Consider the following 22835-nt stretch of genomic DNA (forward strand, 5'->3'; position numbering starts at 1 on the left):
CAAGTACTTCAGGGTCAAAGCCTGCTGGTAATTTCTGTACTACGAGCGTATAAAGCCCAGCATGTTCTTCTTCTCCTGAAAGGGCTTACAGGTATTGTTGATGCTGTTTTTGAGGCACTTGTCTTTTATGAGTCTGTAATAATCTTTGCATTATGCTATTACAACATAATCAGGTCCTTGTCATGCTGCCAAGGCTGATCAGATACCATCAGTGTACTGAGGAATTTTAGTACTAAACTTATTAGGAGAGACCCAGATTTATACCACGATGGTTGCAAACCACTTGAGCGTGTCTCTGGAGCGTTGCGCTCTGCAGGAATGTGGGACTCAGCCCTATGGGACCTGGTGATACAGATTTGGCTCCTGCTCCAGCCACGGCTGGGAATTCAAGTGTGAGAGCATCTCCCCGGTTTCACCAAGTGTTTGTGAGATGTGGATTTAAAAATACTCTTTTCCTCTTTTTTTAAAAAAAAAAAACCAAACTTTTGGAAGCAGTAAAATGACAAAGCTACAGTCACTCTGATTGCTATAGCTTAATTTTGCAGCAATTAAAATGTCAGTCCCGGTGCAATGAGAAGCGAAATGTTTCTTTTCAGCAGTTTTTCCGAGCCAAGAGGATGCGGACACTTGTCATTACAGCTAATCCTCCCCGTGCTGCGCTTTGTGATTGGAGTCTTTTAAATGTAGCTTCCCACCAAGCCCATTCTTATGTATCTTATCTGGTGATAAAGTCAAATCAATACCTATTGTAGCCAGGAACGATGCACTATTTCGAACAGGTTGTGTTGCATTTGTTGGAAAAGCACAGCATAAATTTTTCATTGGAAAAGCCTCCAGTTTGAGCAAACACAATTGCGGTGTGCATCATTCTCCTTGAACTGTGACAGCACGGAGAAATCACTGCTTTGCATTGACGTGAAGCTTGCTTTATTCTAACATCTCCAATATGTCAAATGTTAAACTATTTATGTTCCTCGCCGAGTTAAGAGGATGAAGACTGTGGCTATTACCCGGTATTGCTGTAGGTTAGGATTTGTGGAGTGAATTGTGCACCTGAGTTCCACTCTTATTTGCCATTTTTAAGTGGCCGTTAGAAAAGGAATGAATTTAGTAGTCTCAGCAGGAAAGGTAAGACATTTGGACACTGGACAGTCTGGGCATTTCTGTTGTTGGCCTGGCACAACATAGGCAGGAACCTGTCCAAAGTGGTATCATCCATGAGGATAAAATGTGAGAGAAGGAATGCCAAAAAAGAAAAAGCATTTATTGTTCTAAGTGTAGTATTGCCCTCTCCTCCCGCTTCCATTCTCTGCTTGAATGGAAAAGGTCTGAGATGGTCAGGTTAGGACACATCTGTTCAAAAATCATCTTTTGATGTGAATACCATACCTGATCTGGCTGCTTTGCCCTGATCCTCTCGGAAAGGGTTTCTGTGGCCTCATGAGAGAGAAAACAAATCTACAGGTTTAGCAACAAAATTCCTTTTCCCATTCCTTTCAGCTGCAGGATGCTGACTCTAACTTCTTCACAGAGATTTCCAAGGTAATTTATTAGTTGATCAGGACAAAGTTGTGTCAAGATTTCCAGCAAGAGGAGGGTCTTTGTTGGGTCCATCAGAGCAGACCTTGTCCCTACCCACATGGCGTTGCCTTCTCCTGAGGCCGACGTAACCGGAGGGTTTGTCCCTCCTTGCAGAAATGTTTCTCCTTGTAGAAATGTGTCACCATCCAGTTGGTCTGGTTGTTGGTCTTGGCTGTAGATACAACACCACGCGGTTTCTGGATCTGTAGCAAAACGCCCTCTAAGGTGGTACATTCACTGCTTTTGTATAAATTCTCATGCCACCAGTCCTCCCTTGATGTGATCTGTAGAAATCCACATATCCAAATTAAAAAGCAATCCTCTTCAAGGAGAGCTGGTGCCCCCCTGCAGAGATCATGAATACTGTATTCCACTGTGGTGGAAGTAAAAAGTTCCTGAAGAGAGCTGATTTTCCTTTTTTTTTTTTTTTCTTTTCCCCTCTATATGTGGTTTCTTAACTCACCTTCATGTAATTCAGCTCAACATTTCTACTGAAGTACTTGCTGTGATTGTTACATGAGACAGTGGCATTCACAATAGCTCGACGGAGCACTTCAATGATGATATAGGATATAACATGTATATATAAAAATATAAAATATTATCCAGCTTGCTGTGTGTGAGGGGTATGCGACTTCTGAATGTCACCCATAAACAGCCATCAGCTAACCAAGTGGAGGTGTTTATTTGCCAAAATTTGGATTTAACAGGCTTCCTGCTTGGTGTGTCTCAGCGCGGTGTTACACAAGCCTGGTGCCCGGGGAATAAAGGCACTACTGCTAAGTTACACGTGTAAGTACCAAACCGTAAGGCTTTCCAGAGCAGGCAGGACTGACACACTACCTCTAAATAACAAGCGGGTACTGCATTACCTCTCTTCTCAAGAAGGATTTTAAGTGTAAGAGGTGGTTACTCCGAAACCGTGGCATCTTTACCTCTCCTTGCACAACCCGTCACTGCCTGGGGGTGAGGTCTTTGTCTTGGGCTGCCCTGCCCCGCGTCGGCATTGCCCGCTCGAGGCTCGTCCCCGTGTCGCAGGGCGCCGAAGAGCAGCGGCGGCCGTGCTTTGGGCGCGAGGGATTACAGAGGTTTGGGGAAGCGGCTTCTTCAGCCCGTTCCTGACCCGGCATCTTGGGGAGCAGGAGGTGGCAGCAAGAGCTGCGTCCTGCGGGGACGTGGGATGGAGCACGGCCAAAGCGGGAACAGAAAGGATAGAAACTGCTTCATATACGTAGCTGGAAATGTATCCGTATGTGGTGTTTCTTCTGAAAAAAGGAGTAATTTGGAGAGATACTGTCTCTCAGAACTATGCAAGGGAGCATGTGGAGAAATGATTATTTCTTTGCCGTTTTTGCTGTTTCTTAGTTTTATTATTTAGGTCTTTGTTCTGATACATTCCTTATTATTTTAGCTGCCCTGGGTAATTGTGTTTTTCCCTTAACTTAGGAAGTTACTTTTAAAAGAAAGGAGGGGGGTGAAGATAAGGCAAAGCTGTTAAATGGGAAATCTATTGCTAATTAAGGCACAGTTTTGCTAATCACCTTAGAAATGAAGTTATCAGCTGAAAAAGCCTGGAGTTGGTGTAATGAAAGTTAGAAGCGGGTTCCCCCTCACCCCCCCATTTCCTTCTGTCACAATACATTCAGAGATTAAAAGTTTACCTCGCAGACTCATCTTGACACCATTAGACACAATGTCTCTTTGCATTAACTGCAGGCGGGCTCGAGCTGGTTTAGGATATATTTCAGTCTGAATAGTTAGATTTTGCAAAGTTATAAGCAACGGAAGTCAGGATCCTTTAATGGGAGCTGTCAGTGTTCATCGTGGCTGTCACACTGAGCTCCAGCCAGAACTCCGCGTCCAGGACCCAAGGTAGTCCTGTTCCTTCTTATTTTTTTAAATTATTATTATTATTGTTATTATTATTAACAATATCCCAGGGATGAGGAGGAAGCACAGCACTATGTAAGGCAGCAGCCCAGCAATAGTATGGTTTTTCATCTGGAGATGCTGATGGATGAGAGGAGAAGGTGCTGGGCTGGGGCAGGGCATCGTCCCGGCACCCCGTGGGTTGGAAGGGAGCAAGGGGCCAGCCCCAATTTTGCCCCTGATCTTGCAGAAGTCCTTCTCTATTTTTTCTGATGTTGGCTTTCTTTGTGCAAGGAACAGATGGCGAGCCCGAATTCCCTTGTACGGCTTGCAGCCATGTGAAGAGAAGCGGGACATACAAGTTATTCTGCCATCCCAGGGGAAGCAGCCCCTGCGTCAGTATTTTCTGATGAAAATATTCTCCTTAAGTTATAATTTTATCTTCTGCTTCCCTGCCAGTGGGGGCACCATGGCATAGCAAAGACTGGTTGCAGAAGGCTGGAGAGGAGAACAAGGTTTTATTAATATATATGCATTAAACGTCTGTTTTCAAAGTTAATTTTTTTCACCCATTCTACTGCTAGAGCTGCAGCCATGCCTTCCCCTGTGTGTCCTTTGCTGCTCAGCGGGTGCTGGCTGGACTTCACCCTGCACCCAAGGGAGGGACCCCTGAGGGTGCACCTCCACGGGGTGAGCGGAGGGGGACAGCACACGGTGGAGAAGACAGCTCTGACCTGCCAGAAAGGATGGGGTGGGACAAGGCAGCAGCCCCCAGTGCTCAGCAGCGTCCTCCTGCTTGCCCCACGTGGTATCCAAACACGTCTTCTGGGTTGCTCCCCCCAGGCAAACCAGACCTGTAGAGCACTAATAGCACCAGCACCGCCAGCCTCAAGGCATGAGCTCGGCCAACCACTCCAACACATATTTCTAGCCCTGCTTGACTGTGGAGCTCAACTTGGACCATGCCCCAAGCCCAGCGTGGCATGGGATGGGCTTTTGGCAGCCTCCTGGGTGGTAGATCTCCCCTGGGTCACCCTTTTCTGCCTGGCCGGCTCCTTTGACATGAGGCAGAGTGCCAAAAGCCCTTTTGTTTAAACAATGCTCCTTGGGACTAATTGGTGGCTCGGGCAGACAGAAGCAAAGCAAATTGATAGCTGTAGCATATTTGTGAGGGCAAAGAGGATCATGGACAGTAATTGTTCTTAACTGCTTAACACTTGGAAAATTGTTTCTGTGGCTGCTGCAATGAGCTGGTAAAGCGAAACTGGGTTTTTTCGCTGTCTCTATTACGTGCGCAAAGGACAGGGTGTCTCCTCCCACACCTTGCTCGCAGTCCCGTCTGACAGGCCTGGTCACCGCTGTTTCCTAGGATGCTCCCAAACACTGCGGTTACTCGTGTGCTAGCTGAATGAAGGACGTCTCCAAGGAATGAAGACACATAGAGTGCTCTACAAGAGCACTGTAAAAACTACTTTGATTTTGCAACTGGAGGCCTGAAGGCTGATGGCAGAGGAGATGCTGGTGTCTTGGCTGGGAGGTACACGTGGACAAGAGACGTGCCTTGAAGCTCTCCTGCCGTATTGCATCACACCGAATCTGCTCCCCGTTTTCACAAACACTTTCTCACACCCACGACACCTTCGTGCTTCTGAAGGGTGATTAGAAAGTGAAGCTGGGTTGCCCCATCACTGGAGCGTGGCGATGAAGTCTCCTGCTAACCTTTGCCTCCTACACGTGGAACAGCTTCTAGAAAGCAGATGGCCGATGGAGCTTCAGCTGTACTCGGACATTTCACTGCTTGAGAGGAATCTCTGCTTTTCCATACTGAATTCTTAGGACAGAGAGATTTTCTTGGAAAAGAATTGCAAGCATATTACCCACAAGCTTGCTGAAAAACACATCAAAGATCTCTGGGTGATGGATTTGTTTTCTGTTTGTTTCTCTGGGATTTCTTCACTAGAATTTAGTGTTAACTGGTTATTTATAAATCCAAGCATCTTTCCTTATGTTTGATTACTCCTGTGTGTAGACTGATGGAGAAGTTATTGAGTCACCGTCATTTACTGGAGGGGAATGCTTCTATTTTTAATTCTGCATCTCTTCACAGGCGGATGAATGGCAAGCTAATAGTCGTGTTGAAATTTGAATGTCAGAAAACAAGGGAGAAACTTGAGACTTGCTCATCATATTTAACCTGCTGTATTACATACTCTATCTTGAGTCTTTAAACATGGCTTTACATGCCATCCGTGCATGTTTTATAAAATGAAGTGATCATGATTTCATCCTCGGTAGGAAGCAATATAAAAGACTCTGCCTTGTTAAATAGGCTAAATATGAATTAATTTGACTATACCTTATTTTTCTGATTGGTCTTAATGTTGTGCTGGCTCTTGATTACTCGTCTACTGAGAGGTAATTCTTCAAGGAATTGGCAGAAACAGCATGCTGGACTGATCGTCCTGTTAAAGGTTTTAGTTGCAGTAGAGTATCTTAAGCGATTGTAGGTTTATTTGCTATTAACACGGAAAATCTGCTTCACAGGAAGGTAATCTATTTGTTAAGGGTCTTTGCTGGGACAAATAGCTGCTCAATAGGGACAGAAATGAAGGTTCCCAAAGCACCTTCTGGCCTCAGGGTCGGAGTGCCACAGGGGTGGAGTTGCTGCAGGATGGAACATAAGTGCCAGTGAACTCAGCGGAGGCGGCTGCCTCTGCGCGTGTGTGCACGACTGAGCGTGGCCTTTGCCTGCGGCACGTGGTCACGAGTGGTCAAGATGCATCAGATACATCAGGACATCAGTGAGGCGATCACTTCCAGCCTTGCTGGAGGATGGAGAGTCTACTGAGACCTTTTGGTTGAGGTGTCTTCTAGCTCATCTCATGCTGGTGCCAAGAGGACAAAGTCTGGGACCTTTCTCGGAGCTGTTCGCCACTCCACAGTCATGGTTGTTGCACGGATAAAGCATCGTGCTGAGCTTGTAGGGCAAACACACCTCAGTGCTTCATGGCCATGGAGGATGTCTCCTGGATCACAGTCCCTGTGCTGTCACCTGTGGACCTGTTCATGTACGGGTTTGGATGTCAGCAGGAACAGAAGGTCCTTGCCAGGCCACAGGAACAAGCAACGTCTTCCCGGGGCCATGGTTTACTCCTCTGTACACTGAGGACAGCGACGCCAGGTGTCACTTGGTGTTTCCCGTGTAACAGTTCTCTTTGCTCCCGGTGTTGACAACAAAAATGGTTATAAATGCCTTGTAAAAACAGATTTTTTTATTTATAATGACAATTTAGGCCTTATTTAGGAGATAGATAGAAGTATGGCCTTTCCTTGCGTAAGTACCTTTTCGAATTAATTTTTTATTGGTCTCTCTGGAACCGGCTTGTGTATATGTGAATAACCAATGCCCTTTGCACATCACCCAACACTCTTTCTCTCTCAGCTTATTGCAATGTATGCATTTCAAGATAGTTTCTACAGATATTCCAGAAATCTAGGAAAGCTGTCTAGCATAAAGCCATGTGAATTAATGAACTAAAGCATGGAAAGACGGTATTGCACCTTTACTGCTAGAGGCAAGCTTGCTGGAAAATGACTTTTTAATTATGTCACCTTTTTTACATTTTAAAAATAATTATTCTGATCTCAAATCAGGACAAACCCTCAAATCAGGACAAACAAATCCCCAAAACTGCAAAAGATCTTCCTGGGGATCTTCCAGGACTGGCAGTTTTATTCAGCGTTGTGGTTGAACCCAGCAGCTTTGGGAGCACCCAAGGGCAGAGCTCGATGCTCCTGTTTCACCAAGACATTGAGAAACTAAAGAACTGAGCAGGGAAGAAACACAGACAGTTTCTATCATGCTATTGCCTTGGGAATATTCCTTCAAAAATATGTATTTTTTTCTTTAGAACAACCTTGTTCACTTCTAATTTGCTTTGCCAGCCTGTGACCTGTTGCAGAGCTCCGAGCAGACCTTGTGGAGTTTGGCAACCAGAGGTGAGCATGGTTGAGGCTGGGTAGGAGGGATGGGCACGTCCCTCGTCTCAGAGATCAACTCTGAATTCGCTCTGGAAATTGTATTTCAAAGTGTTCAGAACGGTCAAATGGCGGAACAGGAGTAAGGTGGGATTTTTTTGCTACATGTTTATGCACTAGCTGATAAACGGGGCTCTGATTTTTTGATGTGGGCTCCCATACTCTGCAGCAATCCAAGCGAGAACAGCACGAGATTACCCCAAGGGATGACGTCTCCCTGCTGTACTGTCGTTTGCCCGTGTCGCCTGGGCTTGGGACGTGCCCGTGCCACACACTGGGTGTGCTAAACCCACTGCTTTGAGATTAAACCGTGCAGCTGATACGGCCAGGAGGCTCCTCGTGGTGCCGGGAGAGCGGATTGAGCAGGGTTGGTAAAATTTAGGGAACGCAGATGGGATAAAAGGTGGTGAGCCTGGAAGAGATCCCAGAAACGATGGGTGTTATAACAACTGTGCAAAATGGTAATGCGAAGCAGACTGCAAAATATGCGGAACTGGGATTATTAGGCCTGTTTGGCATATGTGTTTGTAACGATTGCCCGGTGCCTGGCGTCCTGGATATGCGTCTTTAATTTAAGATAAATAACTTCTTGGTGAAGACAAACAGGGAGGGAAGAACTCAGGTATGGCAAGTCTTTCTGTGAATTCCCTTTCCGTGTGATAAAAGGAAGATCTCAAAAATTTTATTAACTTGTAAACTGTGATTTAAGGGAATTTTAAACAGCATGTGAAAGAAAAATAATGAACAAATGTTTTCAAGTAGGAGAAATCTGTCCTGGCCATATGTTTCACTGAGTCATCCCTTCTGCAGGAGGGGATCTTACAATTGTTTCAACTATTCCAGTCGCTAATCCTTTTTATTTAGTAGCAACATCACTGTAAACTCAGCACTCCATACTACAATGCAGTAATACCACGTGCTGGATATAGACCTGTTCCTTCTAAAGTCGACACGTGTTTTCTCTGGGCACGGGTTAAGTTCTCCCTGTGTGTCTCACCATTGAGCAAAGGCCAAACCTGGCCACGGGTTTCCACTTCCCACCTGGATGACATGATGCTCTGAGCTTGCCGGGATATTATAGAAAACTCAAACCCCACCACTTCTTTCTCTTTTAATTTATCCATGGACCTTTTGCATCACGGCAGAGCCTCGTGCTGACAGTGCGGTGCGGTTGTTGCAGGTGTGGCTGTGCGGCGGCAGCATGGAGGTCCTGCCCTGCTCCAGGGTTGCCCACATCGAGCGCAAGAAGAAGCCCTACAACAACAACATCGGTTTCTACACCAAGCGCAACGCCCTGCGGGTGGCCGAGGTGTGGATGGACGACTACAAATCACACGTCTACATCGCGTGGAACCTGCCACTGGAGGTACGGCCGTTGCACCCTATCCTAAGTTTTCACTTTATTGGGTTAAAAATTTGAATTATAGAGCATTTAGTGCCCCTGGATGAAGGAGAGCCTTAAATACCCCGGGTTACATCCCCAGCTGTGGAAGTCAGCAGAGCTCCCTCAGCTTTGACAGAGGTGCTGCAAAACCTGCAGACTTTGGAGGAATTCCTAGGGTTCGCATCAGCCTTTTTATTTTCGTTTCTAAAAATTAAACCTGTATTGTAGTGTTTATCTCCCCGTTGAGGTGTTTACACAGCATGAGTTTATGTCATTACACTGCTCTACAGATGGAGTCTGTCTGTAAAGTCGGTTGGCAGAAGATGATGAATATCAGCATCGTTAGTGCATGAGGTTTTTTCCCGCGGCTCGGGCAGGTCCATGGTACGTGCAGCCCAGCTCAGGTTTCCGAGCTCACAGATGCTGTCGCTGCCCAGAGCTCACTGCAGATGGCATGTGGTCCAGGTGCCTGGGCCGTTTGTTTTCCCAGCATTGGGGAAGTTAAAGCCGTCAGCATTGAGAAACCATTGTCAGAGATAAAGGATTTGAGGTTGGTGGCTCACACAAGGAGATCCCTTGCCAGCAGCACCACATGCCAATGCACCAAACCCACTCTCTTTAAAGAGCTTTGGTGGTTATATTTATTTCTGTTCAGAAACGGTTAGATTTGCTTAGATCTGACACTTTATTTTTCATGTAAATTCTGCTGTGTGGCAGCATAGTGCATCTTTGGAAGACCATGGGCTCCCACCAGCAAGACAGGCTGACCATGCCCAGGGGACACATCTTGCACGTGGACCTCTAGGTGATTCCCTGCACTCCTACATAAAGCTCTATAGGGTCCAGGAGGACTTTTAAGTAGGTCCAAGGCTGCTGCTTGAGCTCTCGTCTCTCTGCAGGTTATGTCTACTCATGAAACCCAAGAGCACCTCCAGCCTCCCGGCTCCGATCGCTGCCTGGAGCACCCCCGGCTGGCCCAGCCCCCCCAGTCCCCCCAGTCCCCTGCCTCTGGTCCTGCCAGAAGAGGAGAAGGAGTGGTGGGGAGGGGGAGGCTGCGGTGCTCTCCAGTGATGGGTGGGACATGGATTCGGGGTGCCCTGCAGAGCCCCCCGCACACACTTGCAGTGTACATTGGGACGAGCGCTGGGTTGCACTGCTGAAGTGTGAGGAAAAACCATTGCCGTGAGTAGCCACATCCTGTGTGAGGAGATATTTACAGCCGCCCTTTGGTGCTAAAAATAAACACGAAATATTCAATCCTTGCCGACCAGACCCCTGCAAAGAGCTGCCGTGGTCCTGATCCCGCTGTGGCAGCATCCCCGGCTGGCAGCGCTGTGCGGCGGCACATTTTGGCATATGTGAAAACACCAGCTGCTGCTGCTGCTTTCTGAGGAAAGGTCCCATCTGGGGAGAGTTACTGGCGTTTGGAGCCACGGTGGTCACAACTCGGTACTGCATTGGAGAACAACAGGGACCTGGGAAGGGTCGATGAGCTGCCGGTGCTGCCGGTTTGTCGTCCTGGGGGTGGTGGAGAGTCCTGGGTTGGTTTGTTATTGAGAAACAGATGAATAGGGGTGGAAAGAAATGCTGTTTACCCAGCGAGCTGCAGGAGGGCACTGGCTGTGACGACACTGCTCCAACCATTCGGAGAGGCAGAGAGTTGCCTGGAGGACTGAGTGATTTCAGGTGTCACTTCAAAATAGGTTGCAAGATCCAAACACCCATGGGCAGGGATCATGAATTACCGCGGGTTCAGCCCCGGTCCCTGGGCTGATTCCTTTTTAGATGTGAGGCGCCGTGCTTCTGCTCAGGAACAACTTTAGAGCATGGCAAAAAGGGAGGAAAATTCGGCATGAAGCCGCGGGTTCTGTACAGCTCGGAGAAGGCAGCATCACACGAATCGGCACCAGGAGTGGGTCTGGGGACACAGGTTTGGGTTACCCTAAAAACAATTTGGGATTTTTATGTAGATCATACCAGTAAAATCGAGATTTAATTTTAGAGAAGCCTTGTTCGACAGGTGGTGTTGTGCAGGGGGTTATGGATATACACGGAATTTTTTTGCGATGCCGCTACATTCAAAACCCAGCCAAACCTCATGCACTGAATGTTTCAGGTGCTGCCTGGTTTGTGGTCCTGCTTTGCTCTGCATCCCATCTCACCCACTCAGATTTCAGCCTGTCTTACCTGGCTACACTGAATCATCTTTATTTTTACCTATGAGCTACCAGTCGTGCATTAAAATGGTGTCTTCTCTAAAGCAGAGTGAATAATTCATTAGAAGATCATTACAAGCGTTGTAATGGAAAATTGCTTTCCCAGCTGTATTTAATGGTTGCTGCAAAAGACAAGAGCAGGAGCTAAACCAGAGTAGAAGCCCAGACACCTGTAGGAAGGAGGAAAAGGGGCTGCACTGTGCCTTTGGTTTCCTTCACCTGGCTGCTGCATTAGTTCCCCAAATTCTGTAATGGAATAAAAGGTGAAAGGGGGGCAGCTGTCTTCAGCCCCTGCTCCCAGCTCCTGTAGGATTTTTCCTCTGGGAACAGCTATCGTCACTTTGTCTGCGTTTAAATCGTCTCGAGCAGTGGGGTTCCTCTATGTCTCCAGGGAGACTATTTCAGCGCATAATTGTCCAAATTGTCAAGAGGTTTTTCCGAGGTTCAGCCTCAACCTCTCTTCTTCTATAATTTTTATCCTTTATTCTTAGCTATCTGCCTCTATTATATGTGAATCTTAAACCTTTCTCTTTTTTCTTCTTTTCTTTTCCCCCCTTATTTCATACCTTTTAACCATGCTGTCCTGCGCCTTGCCTCTTGGGAGGGTCACACAGCCTTGGTGTGTAAGGGGAAGGGTTTTGGTGCTCAGAGCACAGGCAGGGGTTTGCATTTCCAGGAGTCAGCACAAATCCCGATGTACCTTTGCTGTTGAGCTCTTCTAGAAGTCCTGTACATCAGTACCTAACCGGGAGGTGAGATCTTTTAAAAATACTTTGTCACTGTGCCCGTTAACAGATTCAGTCTTTCTCAGATGGATCCAAAGCCCAGGGCAGTCAGTGGGAAGAGTCACTTCTGTTACACTGCGCTGCTCCTATTTCCTCCAGACTCTTTTCTTCTCCATTTGGGTTCTCTTTTCTAAACTACCTCCCAGGACCAAAAGGTGTCCAGCATCAGTCTGGTGGCTGTTGCAAGGATGCCTGTGAGAGAAGTACACGTCTCCTCCTCGCTGTGGCTGTGAAACCCAAGTCTTCCTTCGGACTTCTGCGAGGATGACTTCAGCTTGGACACATGTGCCAGAATTCCCTGCCTGGCCTCTGCGTGGAGTTACTCAGCCATTGGCAGTTCCAAGGCGGCTTGGAAGTGATATCAAACATCAGTGAAATACGCTCATCTTTAATCTTTTTTAAGAGTAACCGTTCAGTGATGTGCTGTGTCTTTATTTTTCAGAATCCAGGTATTGACATTGGGGATGTTTCTGAGAGAAAAGCTTTAAGGAAGAGCCTGAAGTGTAAAAATTTCCAGTGGTACCTGGACCATGTTTATCCGGAAATGAGAAGATACAACAACACCGTCGCTTATGGCGAGGTAATTAAGGCTGAGCAGTCCCTTAGATCAGACTGGTAATATCTACAGCCGGTGAGTCTCTGATGAGAAATAGCCTCAAAGGAGAGGAATGTGAATCAAAACCATCTATTTGTGTATAATTATATAAATTTGTATAAATCTGTTCACAGTTTCTTCTGAAAACCTATTTTGGGATTTATTTCTGATCTTGGAGACCACATACAGTAAAATATTTTAATACCTCATTTACAGAATTGACAGAAAATTATCTATATTACCCATTGACTCCATGGATTAAGCAACTGTATGTATATTTTTAATACATAGTCGTCTTATAAAACCCTTTGACTTAAACTCAGCCTAATTCCTTACAAGGTCTCTGTAGGATACAGTGCGTTGTCACAACAGCTTAAGGACGAGATAAAGTAAGGAGACTTAATTCAATCTCTGCTGGCTTTGAGACTGTACTGGGAATATAAAACCCGGCATTTATGGGAAATAATAATACTCTGTTGCAGTAGGTCTCATGGAATGGTGGCAGTTTGAGAAGGCTTCTTGAAGCACAGCCCGAGCACCCCAGATGGGCATTAATTTTAAGAAAGATTTATTATCAAAGTTACTTAATGCCTTCAAGCTAAAACCTCCCCAAAAGCAGTTCTTTTCGAAGGCATTATTGCTGTTGCCCTGCATGGGGAGATGGGAGAGGGGCCGGCTCTGCCTTAGCAGACCGGGTGGCTGGGGTTCAGCACCCGTCGGGCTTTGCAGCATGAACCCAGTGCTTCGGTACTCCCCTCCGGAGCGTGTCCTCCAGTACCTGACAGCTGGTTTGCCATCCCTGTGTCCCCTCCTGCATCCCTGCAACGGTCCGAAGGGGCTCCTTGTGCTAGCTGGACTTCATTCCCCGCCTTGTCGAGCATGTTGAGATTTCAATGAAATACGAGCGATTCTGCATTGATTTCAGGCTCCTGGCAACGTGGTGACAGCAGTCTAAAAATATGTTTGTTACCACCACACATGACCAAATACAAAGAAAACTGTGTTCTAGGAAGTTGGCTCCTTTGAATGGTGATTATTATATAAAAGCAGTCATCATTAGGCCCTGTATTTAAAGAAAACATATGGCACACTAAACCTTTCTCTGCCTGATTATGCCCAGGGATATAGCACCGTATATTCTCCCCATAGCAAGAGACGCTGCAGACATTGCTGCACATCAGTTTATTGCTTATCTCCGAAGAGACGGGGCCGTATAACTCTGCACTTTTTATTTCTTACAGCTTCGAAACAACAAGGCAAAAGACGTCTGCCTTGACCAGGGCCCGCAGGAGAACCACACAGCAATCCTGTACCCGTGCCACGGCTGGGGACCGCAGGTGAGGAGTTACGCTGATGGGACCACGCGTGCCGGGAGCAGGTGGTACCCGGCAGAGGCTGGATGGACAGAGGACAGAGTGTGGATGTGCAACGTGTCTGTCGGCTTCTCTTAAACGCATAAGGCCCAGCTTCTTGTTAAAAACACCTCAGATATGAAGGTGCCTTTTCCCAGCTACTCCTAAGAGTAGCTATTTTCTGGATTATCATAATCACACCAGTGCTGCAAGTAAAAGCATAATTTGAAAAAATCTTCCAGATGAGGGTAAATAATGCTGAAAGCAAATAGCCGGTGAGCGGAGCATACACAAGCAGAGCATTTTAAGACATTTCCTTTTTCTTTCACCCAGCAGAGTAAAAACATACCAACTGGGTAAAGAAAACAAACAGTGCTTTTTTAACGGGATGATAATTAGCCATTTCAGCTTGGCTGGGATTTACCATAGCATTATTTTCTAGCACTCCTTTTGCTTCTCCAAAAGTTTTGGAGCAACCCAAAAGCTTCTTATCCTAATTTTAAGATTATTCTAGATTAAAAATCGTCATTCCAAGAATCACTCTAGATCTCATATCTTTCAGAGGATTAGTGAATGTGGCAAATACTGAAAGTTAGTGATGATGAACTAATTCAGCCTCATCTGTATTTTTATTTCTCATTGTGTTTTAAGAAGAAGAAAGCAGCACGGGAACGCTGCTGGTTTGATCCCCATAGTGTTGGAACAACCCGGGGTACAACGCCAGCTCTGCTACTGCTGGCATCTGTGAAACCAGTGGCAGAGTCTAAGCTGGACTTTCAGGATCTGCAGGCTCCAGGGATAATTTACCCACTCTCCTGCTAACTTTTTCTGTCTGTTTTTCTCTTATCTCTGCTCATATCCACACTTCAGTATTCTAGCTAAATCCTGTGATTTCCTTCGTGTTTTTCTTTCTGCATGCCTGGTGGTCATCATCTCTTCATGCAAAATCCTTAGCACGATGTCCTTCTCTACAATCTTTAGGGAGAAAATACAAGAATTTTCCTTTTAGGTCTGGAGGCAGAATGGCCATCTCATGAATTTTCCAGAATTATGGTGTGATTTTGAGGTTTTTCTTCGTTGCCAAAACAATGCCAGACCTCCTTAAAGCCACGGAGTAGCAGCACTTGTTCTTCTGTGAGGTTGATCATCGTTGGGGTTTGACACACGTGTGTGACTTCAACCTCCTGCTGTTGTTTACATTGCCCATGTGCATGCCGTGGCTATCTGTGTTGGAAATGTAGCTGAGGACAGGAGGTTACAGATGATGGGCTCTACCGTCACTGTGCTGGCGTGGCGTGTAGTGGCGGCGGGTGGAAACAGGGATAAACTCCTCTGTGACAAGGCTGTTTCTTCTGTTGCCTATCATTTCTCTTTGTTGGAAAGGCCGTGCTCATCCCCAGACTCGGAAGTATTTCCCTGGTACCTTCTCTGGACCAACCACCTTTGTACCGAAGGGGCTGCGCCTACTGATCTGCTTAGAAATTGGGGCAAAACGGTACCTAAAAGCTGTCTGAACACCAAGTTTCTAGGCTGAAGCCATCATCCACATTCTTTCAAAAGAAGGCAAGATATGCCACAGGAGAAGACCCATGGCACCTTGCATGGTGGGGTAGGTCCTGCCGGTCACTCTCCATTGCTAGAGGACGAGTCTTACACTGGAAGCTTAACATTGCTTTGGGTGAGGTTAGGTGAGACAATCCCATCCCAGCTGTGCCCAGATGCTGAGTTAGGTACGTTTAAGGTGTAGACAGAGATTTCTTTTTAGTTGCAGGACAACAATCTGTCTTTGCATGTTTTAGGGATGTTTTAGGGATGTTGTATGTATTCTGGTCACTGTGCTGTGTGGGCTTCCCTCACCCCCAGTGAGGCAGCCCTGGCGTGTCATTCCACCATTGTCTCTCTTGGCATCATGATGTTTGTTACTCTGGCATTGACCATGCCTTCCAACAGCTTATTTTAACATCATAACCCCACAGCACAGCTATCTGTGCTGGCAGATGACGTGGGGTTTAGGCTGAGAACTGCTGGATGGGCAGTCTAAAGCGTTGTGAGCAGCTAAGTCCTGCCGAAATTACTGTGTGACAGCACACTGCTGTGATGAAGCACCACGGGTGATATGGCAGTGTACTATCAAAGGGAAGTTACTGTATCAAACCTTCATCTCAACCCAGAGTTGCATAAATTACATAGAAATCCTCAACACCAGTGGTTGAATTCCTGCTCCCAAGAGCTCTGTAAGCCAGCCCTGCACCTCTGCTCCAGGGTCACAGGGATCTCCGTGCAAATATGGAGAGGAGAAACTTCTGGTTCCTTCATAATAGTAAGAGAAGAAAGCACTGTGGTTCCATTCATTAAGACCAAAACTGTGAAATATTACATAATAAAGACCATCCCATTAAGTGCCTGCAGGTATTTGCATAATAAAACCCTGCCTGTGAAAATTCCTCCCATGAATCAGAAAGGAGAGCCGGGAGAGGAAGAAAAGGGCCCCACCAGACAGGCGGGTTTTCCAGCGTATTTGGGGTCATTTTTTTATTAAGCAGATTTCCAATTTAAGCATCAGAGCTTTCCAGTTGAAACAGAAGCTGCTCCGACTGGTTTGCTGGCTCCAGCTGCGTTCTAGCCCATGATGGGGTGTAGCACATCTTGTATTTGGGTGTCTTTTCTTGAATACCCAAATATTGAATACCTTTGTGAATACCAGAGGTGTGTAAACGCGGTCTTGAAAACAGAACCTTCTTTAATCCATTGGGCACGACAGATAATGTCGGTGTAGCACCTTCACAGCTCTTGTGCAGCCCATACATGGGAGGAGGTCTTTAGGAGGGAGTGAGTTGCTCAACTGCTGCTTCTCAGGTGGGAAACACTAGAGTTCACAGCAAAATCTTGTAGCCATTCCCTAGGGTGTGGGAACATGCGATCCCATTCCTGGTAGCTTTCCTGAGATAAGATCTGATTTTTTTTGTCACATCTTAATGAGTAGCTCATCAAATCTGGCTGAAAACCTGGAGCATTAATCAAGGCTTAGCAAGACGGGGTGTCAGTTCTCTGTTCTATCACAGGCTTCAAATATGACTTAAATATGTCTCTCTTAATTCTTCTCCTCACTGGCATGAGGGTGAATTGAAGACTGAGATGGAGCGAGTGGGGATGTAGAGCTGCAGGACACTGCAGCTGTGGCAGCCTTCGTGACTGTCTGGGGGTCCAGCATGCTCAAGGAGGTTCCTTTTCAGCTTAAAAAATGTATAGTTTGAGTGATGGGAAGGCGTGAAGAGCCTGTTCTCACAGTAAGGTCAGCCTGGGCTCTCCAGGCTCTCCAGGACGAAACAATCCCAAAGCTCCTCTGAGCCCGAACTGCAGGATTCAGGAGCCACCTGAGCCTGGGAACTGGCCGTGGGAGTCCTTCGGGGTAGAGACAAATCTCACTTTGGTTTATGCTTGCCTTTACACAAAGATCAGTCAGCTGTGCCTGACAGAGTCACTGCTAAATATAACCTAGCCGTTGCTGAAAATGCATACAATATTTTTTTTTCTTAAATGGCACAAACTGCCTTTTGGACTTTCTGGATGGAAACTGAAACCTCTAAGTGCATTATAGTATGAGAAACTCAATTAGCGTGACATTGTCTGCTAACCCTGGGATTTAAGATGAATGGCTAAAAGCAGGTTATTTATTTTTTCCTCAGCTGTTTTTGTGATAAACTTAACGATGTTTTCTTTTCCTACCTGATGTTCTGGAGTCGAACCTTGCAGCGCTGCTGCCTCCCTTCAGCTCGCCTGTCGCACAAGCTCAGCACAGATTTTTCTTCCTGGTCTTCCACCTCCACATTGTCCCTTCCCTCTCCAGCTGAGAGCCAGTTCTTGGCAGTTCTTCTGTTTCGTGATACATACAATTACTTTAACTCCTTGAAAATGCTTTTTAAAAGTAGCTATCAGTGAGTGCAGAAGCTTTGAAATTAGCCTTTTGCAGAAGCACGAGCACTGCACAAAAGAAATTGGTCTTTCACTACTACTGTTTAATTAATGGGCTGCGTGTTGTAATTTATTGCTGGGAATATAATTAGAAGTACTGTAAACACTTTGGTCAGATAGCACGCTTGGGTTTTTGTGTGTGTGTGTATATATATATAAAAACACAAAGAGTTGCAATTCCTTTTGAGTTGTTCAGCACCGAAAGCACACGCAATGTTCACGTGATCTCCTAAAATCTCCGCTTCTCTCTTTGATGCTGAAACACATTTAAATGCATTTCACAATTAAAGAGCAGGTTCCTCAGCTGCAGCGGGCGAGGGTACGGTGTAGGCTCCCTGCTGGCATTTTGATGATGCAAGGACAGTGGTGTCGCAGGTTCTGTTCCCTGCCACGCCGGGTAACGTTGGGGTTTCGTTGGAAGTCCTCACTTTCCTAAGTCCATCCCCAGACCGTGCTACCATCCGCGGTGGCTGCTGCGTATCTGTAGATGAGCAGCCCAGCTCAGAGAGAGGGGGAACGACCTCTGCGGGGAGAGGTTTGTCCCGTTCAAGGCAGGGCAGCTTGCATTAGATCTTGAGTTTCTGCCCTCTCTACTGATGACTGCTTGTCGGCGTAAGCTAAGCGTGTAGCATTCAGAGGGATGCAGCTCAATGCGATGGATTGTTGTAGCATCTATCAGTGGGGGAAATTTTGGGGTTTTCTCTTGTTTTCCCTTTAGCTTTCCGTTCTCCCTGCTTTCATTCACTTCCAGGTTAAATCATTATCAGATTTCATGATGAAGTATCCTTTTATCCTGTAATTATATTGAGCCTGCTCGTGGATTTTTTTTTCTTCCTGATGGCTTCATCTTTTAAGCGACACATCATGAAAACACCTTGCCGTAATGATGTATTACACTAATAATATAGCAATACCTCATTGGAGTGACAGAACTATGGTGATATATTAAGGTGATAGAAAGCACTATAATACTATAAAACTTAAGATAATGTTCACCCTGCAGAACATTTCATTTAATTATAGGATAAAATATGTTTTGCCCATTTAAGCATCAGAACTTCAGGACAAAACCATCAATACTGAGATCATCCGGGACACAGCAGTATCAAGGGTGACAAAATAGCACATCAGATTAAATTGTCTTAAAAAGAAAATACTGTACGCTTTACTTATGGTGGCTAATTGATGATCTGCTCGGTGCAGAAAGGAAGCTAAACAACCCTAAATTATTTTCCAATAGAGTCAATGAAGGTCATCAAGGCTTTTATTTCCCAGGTGCTAAGACATCTAATTAACTTTCTCCCATCCCTGAGATGCAGCCAGCCAGAAACAATAATCAAAGAAGATGTATTGGTGGTGCAAGCTCGCCGGTGGGAGATCAGCCCGAGCGATGCAGCGGGCACGTCTCCGCTCTGCCGGTGTCAGCAGGGGCTGCGTGTGCCCCCGGGGCAAAGCAGCCCCCCAAAGCGGTACCTGAAGGTGGGGGGCTTTGCAAGCGGCAGTTTTACGTGGCGGGGGGGGTGTGAGAGGCTGTGCATTTGGCTGTGGTTCTCCCCGGGGAGGTGGCTTTGGGCCATTTACACTGAGTAAGTGGTTTAAGACCTCATCAGTACTAACCACTTTTAAACGGGTAGCTTGTTAATATATTTTCAAACTGTTTTTTATTGTATTTAATCATCGATTAAATAATTTCCTTTGAGAAAAGACAAACTTTTATTGACCGTGTGAGGAAATCATTGGTGACTGCAAAGCAGCCATGGGATCTCCAAGGGCTTGTTCAGATACTTGCTGTCAAGGGCAACATTTTTGGCGTGGTCAGCAATGAAAGAATCAACAACAGGAAGGACAATCCTTGTGAAACATTTAGGAGGAGAAAACCGGTGCCGTCTCACAGGAAAACATTTGGTGGAAGAGCCTGCTCGGATCCTGTGGGAAAAGCTCACCTGGCTGTGCCTTGAGGATGAGGAGGAACGGGGAAGAGCACAGACCGTTCAGGTAGTGCCAGGTGGATCTTGCTCCTGGGCAAGAGGCAGGATTTACGCAGTTACATTGCTGAGACTCCCAAACACGGTGCCCAAAGAAGGAGCATCTTGAAATCCTGCCCATGGCCCTTCTTGTGGTGCCCCGAGCCCAGGAGTGATGTTACCCCGGGGGTGTTTTGCACTGATGCTGAATATCCATACGAGCATTTGCAGAAACCTCTCGCTATTACAGCTGGTTCCCTTAGCTTTCATGTGTAGCCAAAGGAGACGTTCTCATCAGCCGCCTTCCCCAGAGATTGTCATCTGGGGCTGTGTTGGCCGTGTTGAGGTGGGCAACTTTGCTTGAAATGCTGAGTTGGTGAGTTGGTGAATTGCTGCAACCGCTCAGAAGGTTGCAATAACAACGGCAGGTGTGATTTACTGATACTGTAAAGCATTTGTATGGGATCTCCAGTTTCTCCAGTAGGCTCAGGTCTTACATGAGCACGCTCTCTGGAGCTGCTCTTCAGAATGTTGGTGATGAGACAGAGGCGCTTTCCATCGCTTTTGTTACTGGGAAATCCAGATAGAAAGTGCCAGCCAGGCTGCAGCTGCGCTCCCCACAGCTGCCTCTGGGGCCGTCTCGAGCATTGGCCTCTGCTCTGTTTTCTCCCCTTTTATCGCTCCAGAAAGACCCATCAGCAGCAGGATCGGTGCTTCACCACAGGACTCTTGTTTACCCAGGTGCTTCACCCCCGCTGTCACCTTGCGGTCGAGACCCCTGGCTGCCGCAGCTGGCTCGCTCTGGAGAGGAGCAAAATAACAAAAGAAGCATTAAGGCATCAAAGGCAAAATAGCCCAAAAGACAAAAATTTCATAAATGTCTTAGGAGCACAGTGGAGCTTGCACTCGCAAGGTAGATGATGGGATTTTTTGGGAATAATCACTCTCAGGTTTAGTGGTTGGACAGGCTCGAAGGCTGGAACGGAACGGCTGCTGCTGAGCCTCCGCTGCACTTGCAGAGCGGATCAGGCGTTAGGCAGTGTGCTAGATCCAGACGCGTGTTTGGGGCTTTATTTATCTGGCTATTATACATCGTAGGTGACACATCTAATAGATGGACTTAATGCATTTTTCATAATACCCGTGTTTGTTTTTCAGCCCGTTTTGTCTCCTTGCAACCCCCGCCCCACTCCCTTCCTCGGGAAGGATTTGGTTTTTGCTCTACTCATTTTTCCCACCACATTAGGCGATAACATGTAAGAGCAGAAATCATGTTGCCTTGTGGGCATTAGGCCAACTGTCTGAAGACAAGCTGCCAAACATCATAAAAAAAGAAAGTGTCTAGCACACTAATTGTGTACATGGTAGGAAACATCTCGGAAGCAGGAGAAGGAGAGCAACTTGCACGGCCCGTTTGGGACCTCTGGATGATTTCTTCTGTCTGTCATGGAGAGAGCTTGTCTTTTTTGTCTTTTCCTTTATATACCTCTCTCTTTTTGCAGGGCAGGCAGCCTCATCCTCTGTGTTGGTGCTCAAATATTAATTCAGATGAATTGCGTGGTTAAAAACACGTTGTCAGGCTGAGAACACCATCTCGCTCGAGGCTTGGCTCATTGAAACATCCAATTGCTAAAACCGAATAATGTGAATCTGAGCCTCCAGCTGGGCTGGAGATGCCCAGAGGGGTCGTTCCCAGGCTGGTCCAGGCTCGGGCGCTGGGTGGGGGATAGGATCACCGTCCTGCGATCGGGCACCCCGCACCCCGGGGAGGCGGTGAATCGGTGGGAGGAGGAGGAGGTGATGGTTATGGCTTTCAGCTCTGCGGGCTGCCCTCCTTTCCACCCCTGCTGTGCCAGCACAGCACTTTGGAGGGGGAATTACTGTAAAGCTAAAGACACGTGTAGTCTTCTGCACCGTATTGCAGAGGGATTTGGGGGGCAGGAGCGCAGATGCTGTACGGCAGAACTGTACTTTGCCCCACGCCAGCATCAGCTGTATGGTGTGGGCTGCCCCGCATGCACGCACCCACCCCCCTGCGTTTGTATCCCAGCTGGATCCACCGCTGGAGGTGGGTACCGTTGGCAAACAGGCTTCTGTGAGAGGTGGAGGAGGGGAGGTCTTGCTCTGATGCACGATGCCAAAAGAGTAACTCCACCAGCACGCTGGGCACCCGTCCCAAGGAGGACGAGCAGCACGGTGACCAGCCGGAGCATTCAGCACACCTATACCTACAGCCGGCATCGCCAAGGGAAGGCAAAATTGGCTTCGAGCACCATGACTGTATCTGCAGTTACTCGCTGGAGTCGGACCCTGTTACATTGTTCTAACTTGATTTTCAATGTTTAATTATTCTAACTGAGATAACCCGAACTCCCAGTGTGATTTACTGTCTGGTTTTAAGCATCTGGGTCACAGATATGCTCAGTTAATTAATGTGCTGAATACTCCTTATTTGTCTGCTAGATAATGGATTGATTCATAATTTAAATAAGCAGCTGTGTATATCTTTCCCTTGAACTATAAAAGGCAGGCCGCTGTCATTCATCTCTTTTCACTCCTGAATTTAAATATGTTCAGGGAAGTATTTTGGTGGGATTCCTTAAACAGTGCAAACAGAGGAGCCCTTTGTGTGCGGCCACGGCGGCGGGGCTGTCTCGGTGCCGTACCGGTGCCAGCTGCGTGCTGCCTGCCCATGGCTCCCGAGAGCCGTCCACGCTGCCCGATGCTCCCGCGTCTCCCCGGCAGCCGAGATGTGTCCCTGGGAGCGCCGGGCGCGGGGGGGTATTGCAGGGGGTAGCTGCAATCCTGAGTCTTTGCTTCAGTGCTGAGCCGTGGGGGAGATTTGGGCTTGTGTCCCCGGGGAACGGGGCCAGTTATATATTGGCTGAGGTTGCTGCCCGGCTGCTGTTGGAGTTGCTGGAGGGCTGTGCCAGACACACCAGCGGCATTGTTTGCAGGCCGAAGCAAGGCTGGCTCACCAAGCACGCGAGAAGCCGCAGGCTGCACCAGCGTGAGTGGCCAAGCCAGCTGGCTTCAGCCGAAAACCAGGGGAAATCATCCATTTCCCCAACCTGCAGAG

General features: G+C 47.1%; 1 protein-coding gene across 2 annotated transcripts in view; it reads left to right on the top strand.

Annotated features, from left to right (window-relative positions):
• Window positions 1–22835, top strand: part of GALNT17 (polypeptide N-acetylgalactosaminyltransferase 17) — a 215337-nt gene that overhangs the window by 187112 nt on the left and 5390 nt on the right. For both annotated transcript variants that reach the window (XM_075771688.1, XM_075771689.1), the window contains 3 exons: window positions 8669–8854; window positions 12316–12453; window positions 13710–13805. In XM_075771688.1, the coding sequence (XP_075627803.1) occupies window positions 8669–8854; window positions 12316–12453; window positions 13710–13805 (420 nt within the window). The remainder of the gene's footprint in view (window positions 1–8668; window positions 8855–12315; window positions 12454–13709; window positions 13806–22835) is intronic.

This window comes from Balearica regulorum, chromosome 19 (genome assembly GCF_011004875.1).
Source record: "Balearica regulorum gibbericeps isolate bBalReg1 chromosome 19, bBalReg1.pri, whole genome shotgun sequence".
In the NCBI taxonomy this organism is placed as follows: Eukaryota; Metazoa; Chordata; class Aves; order Gruiformes; family Gruidae; genus Balearica; species Balearica regulorum.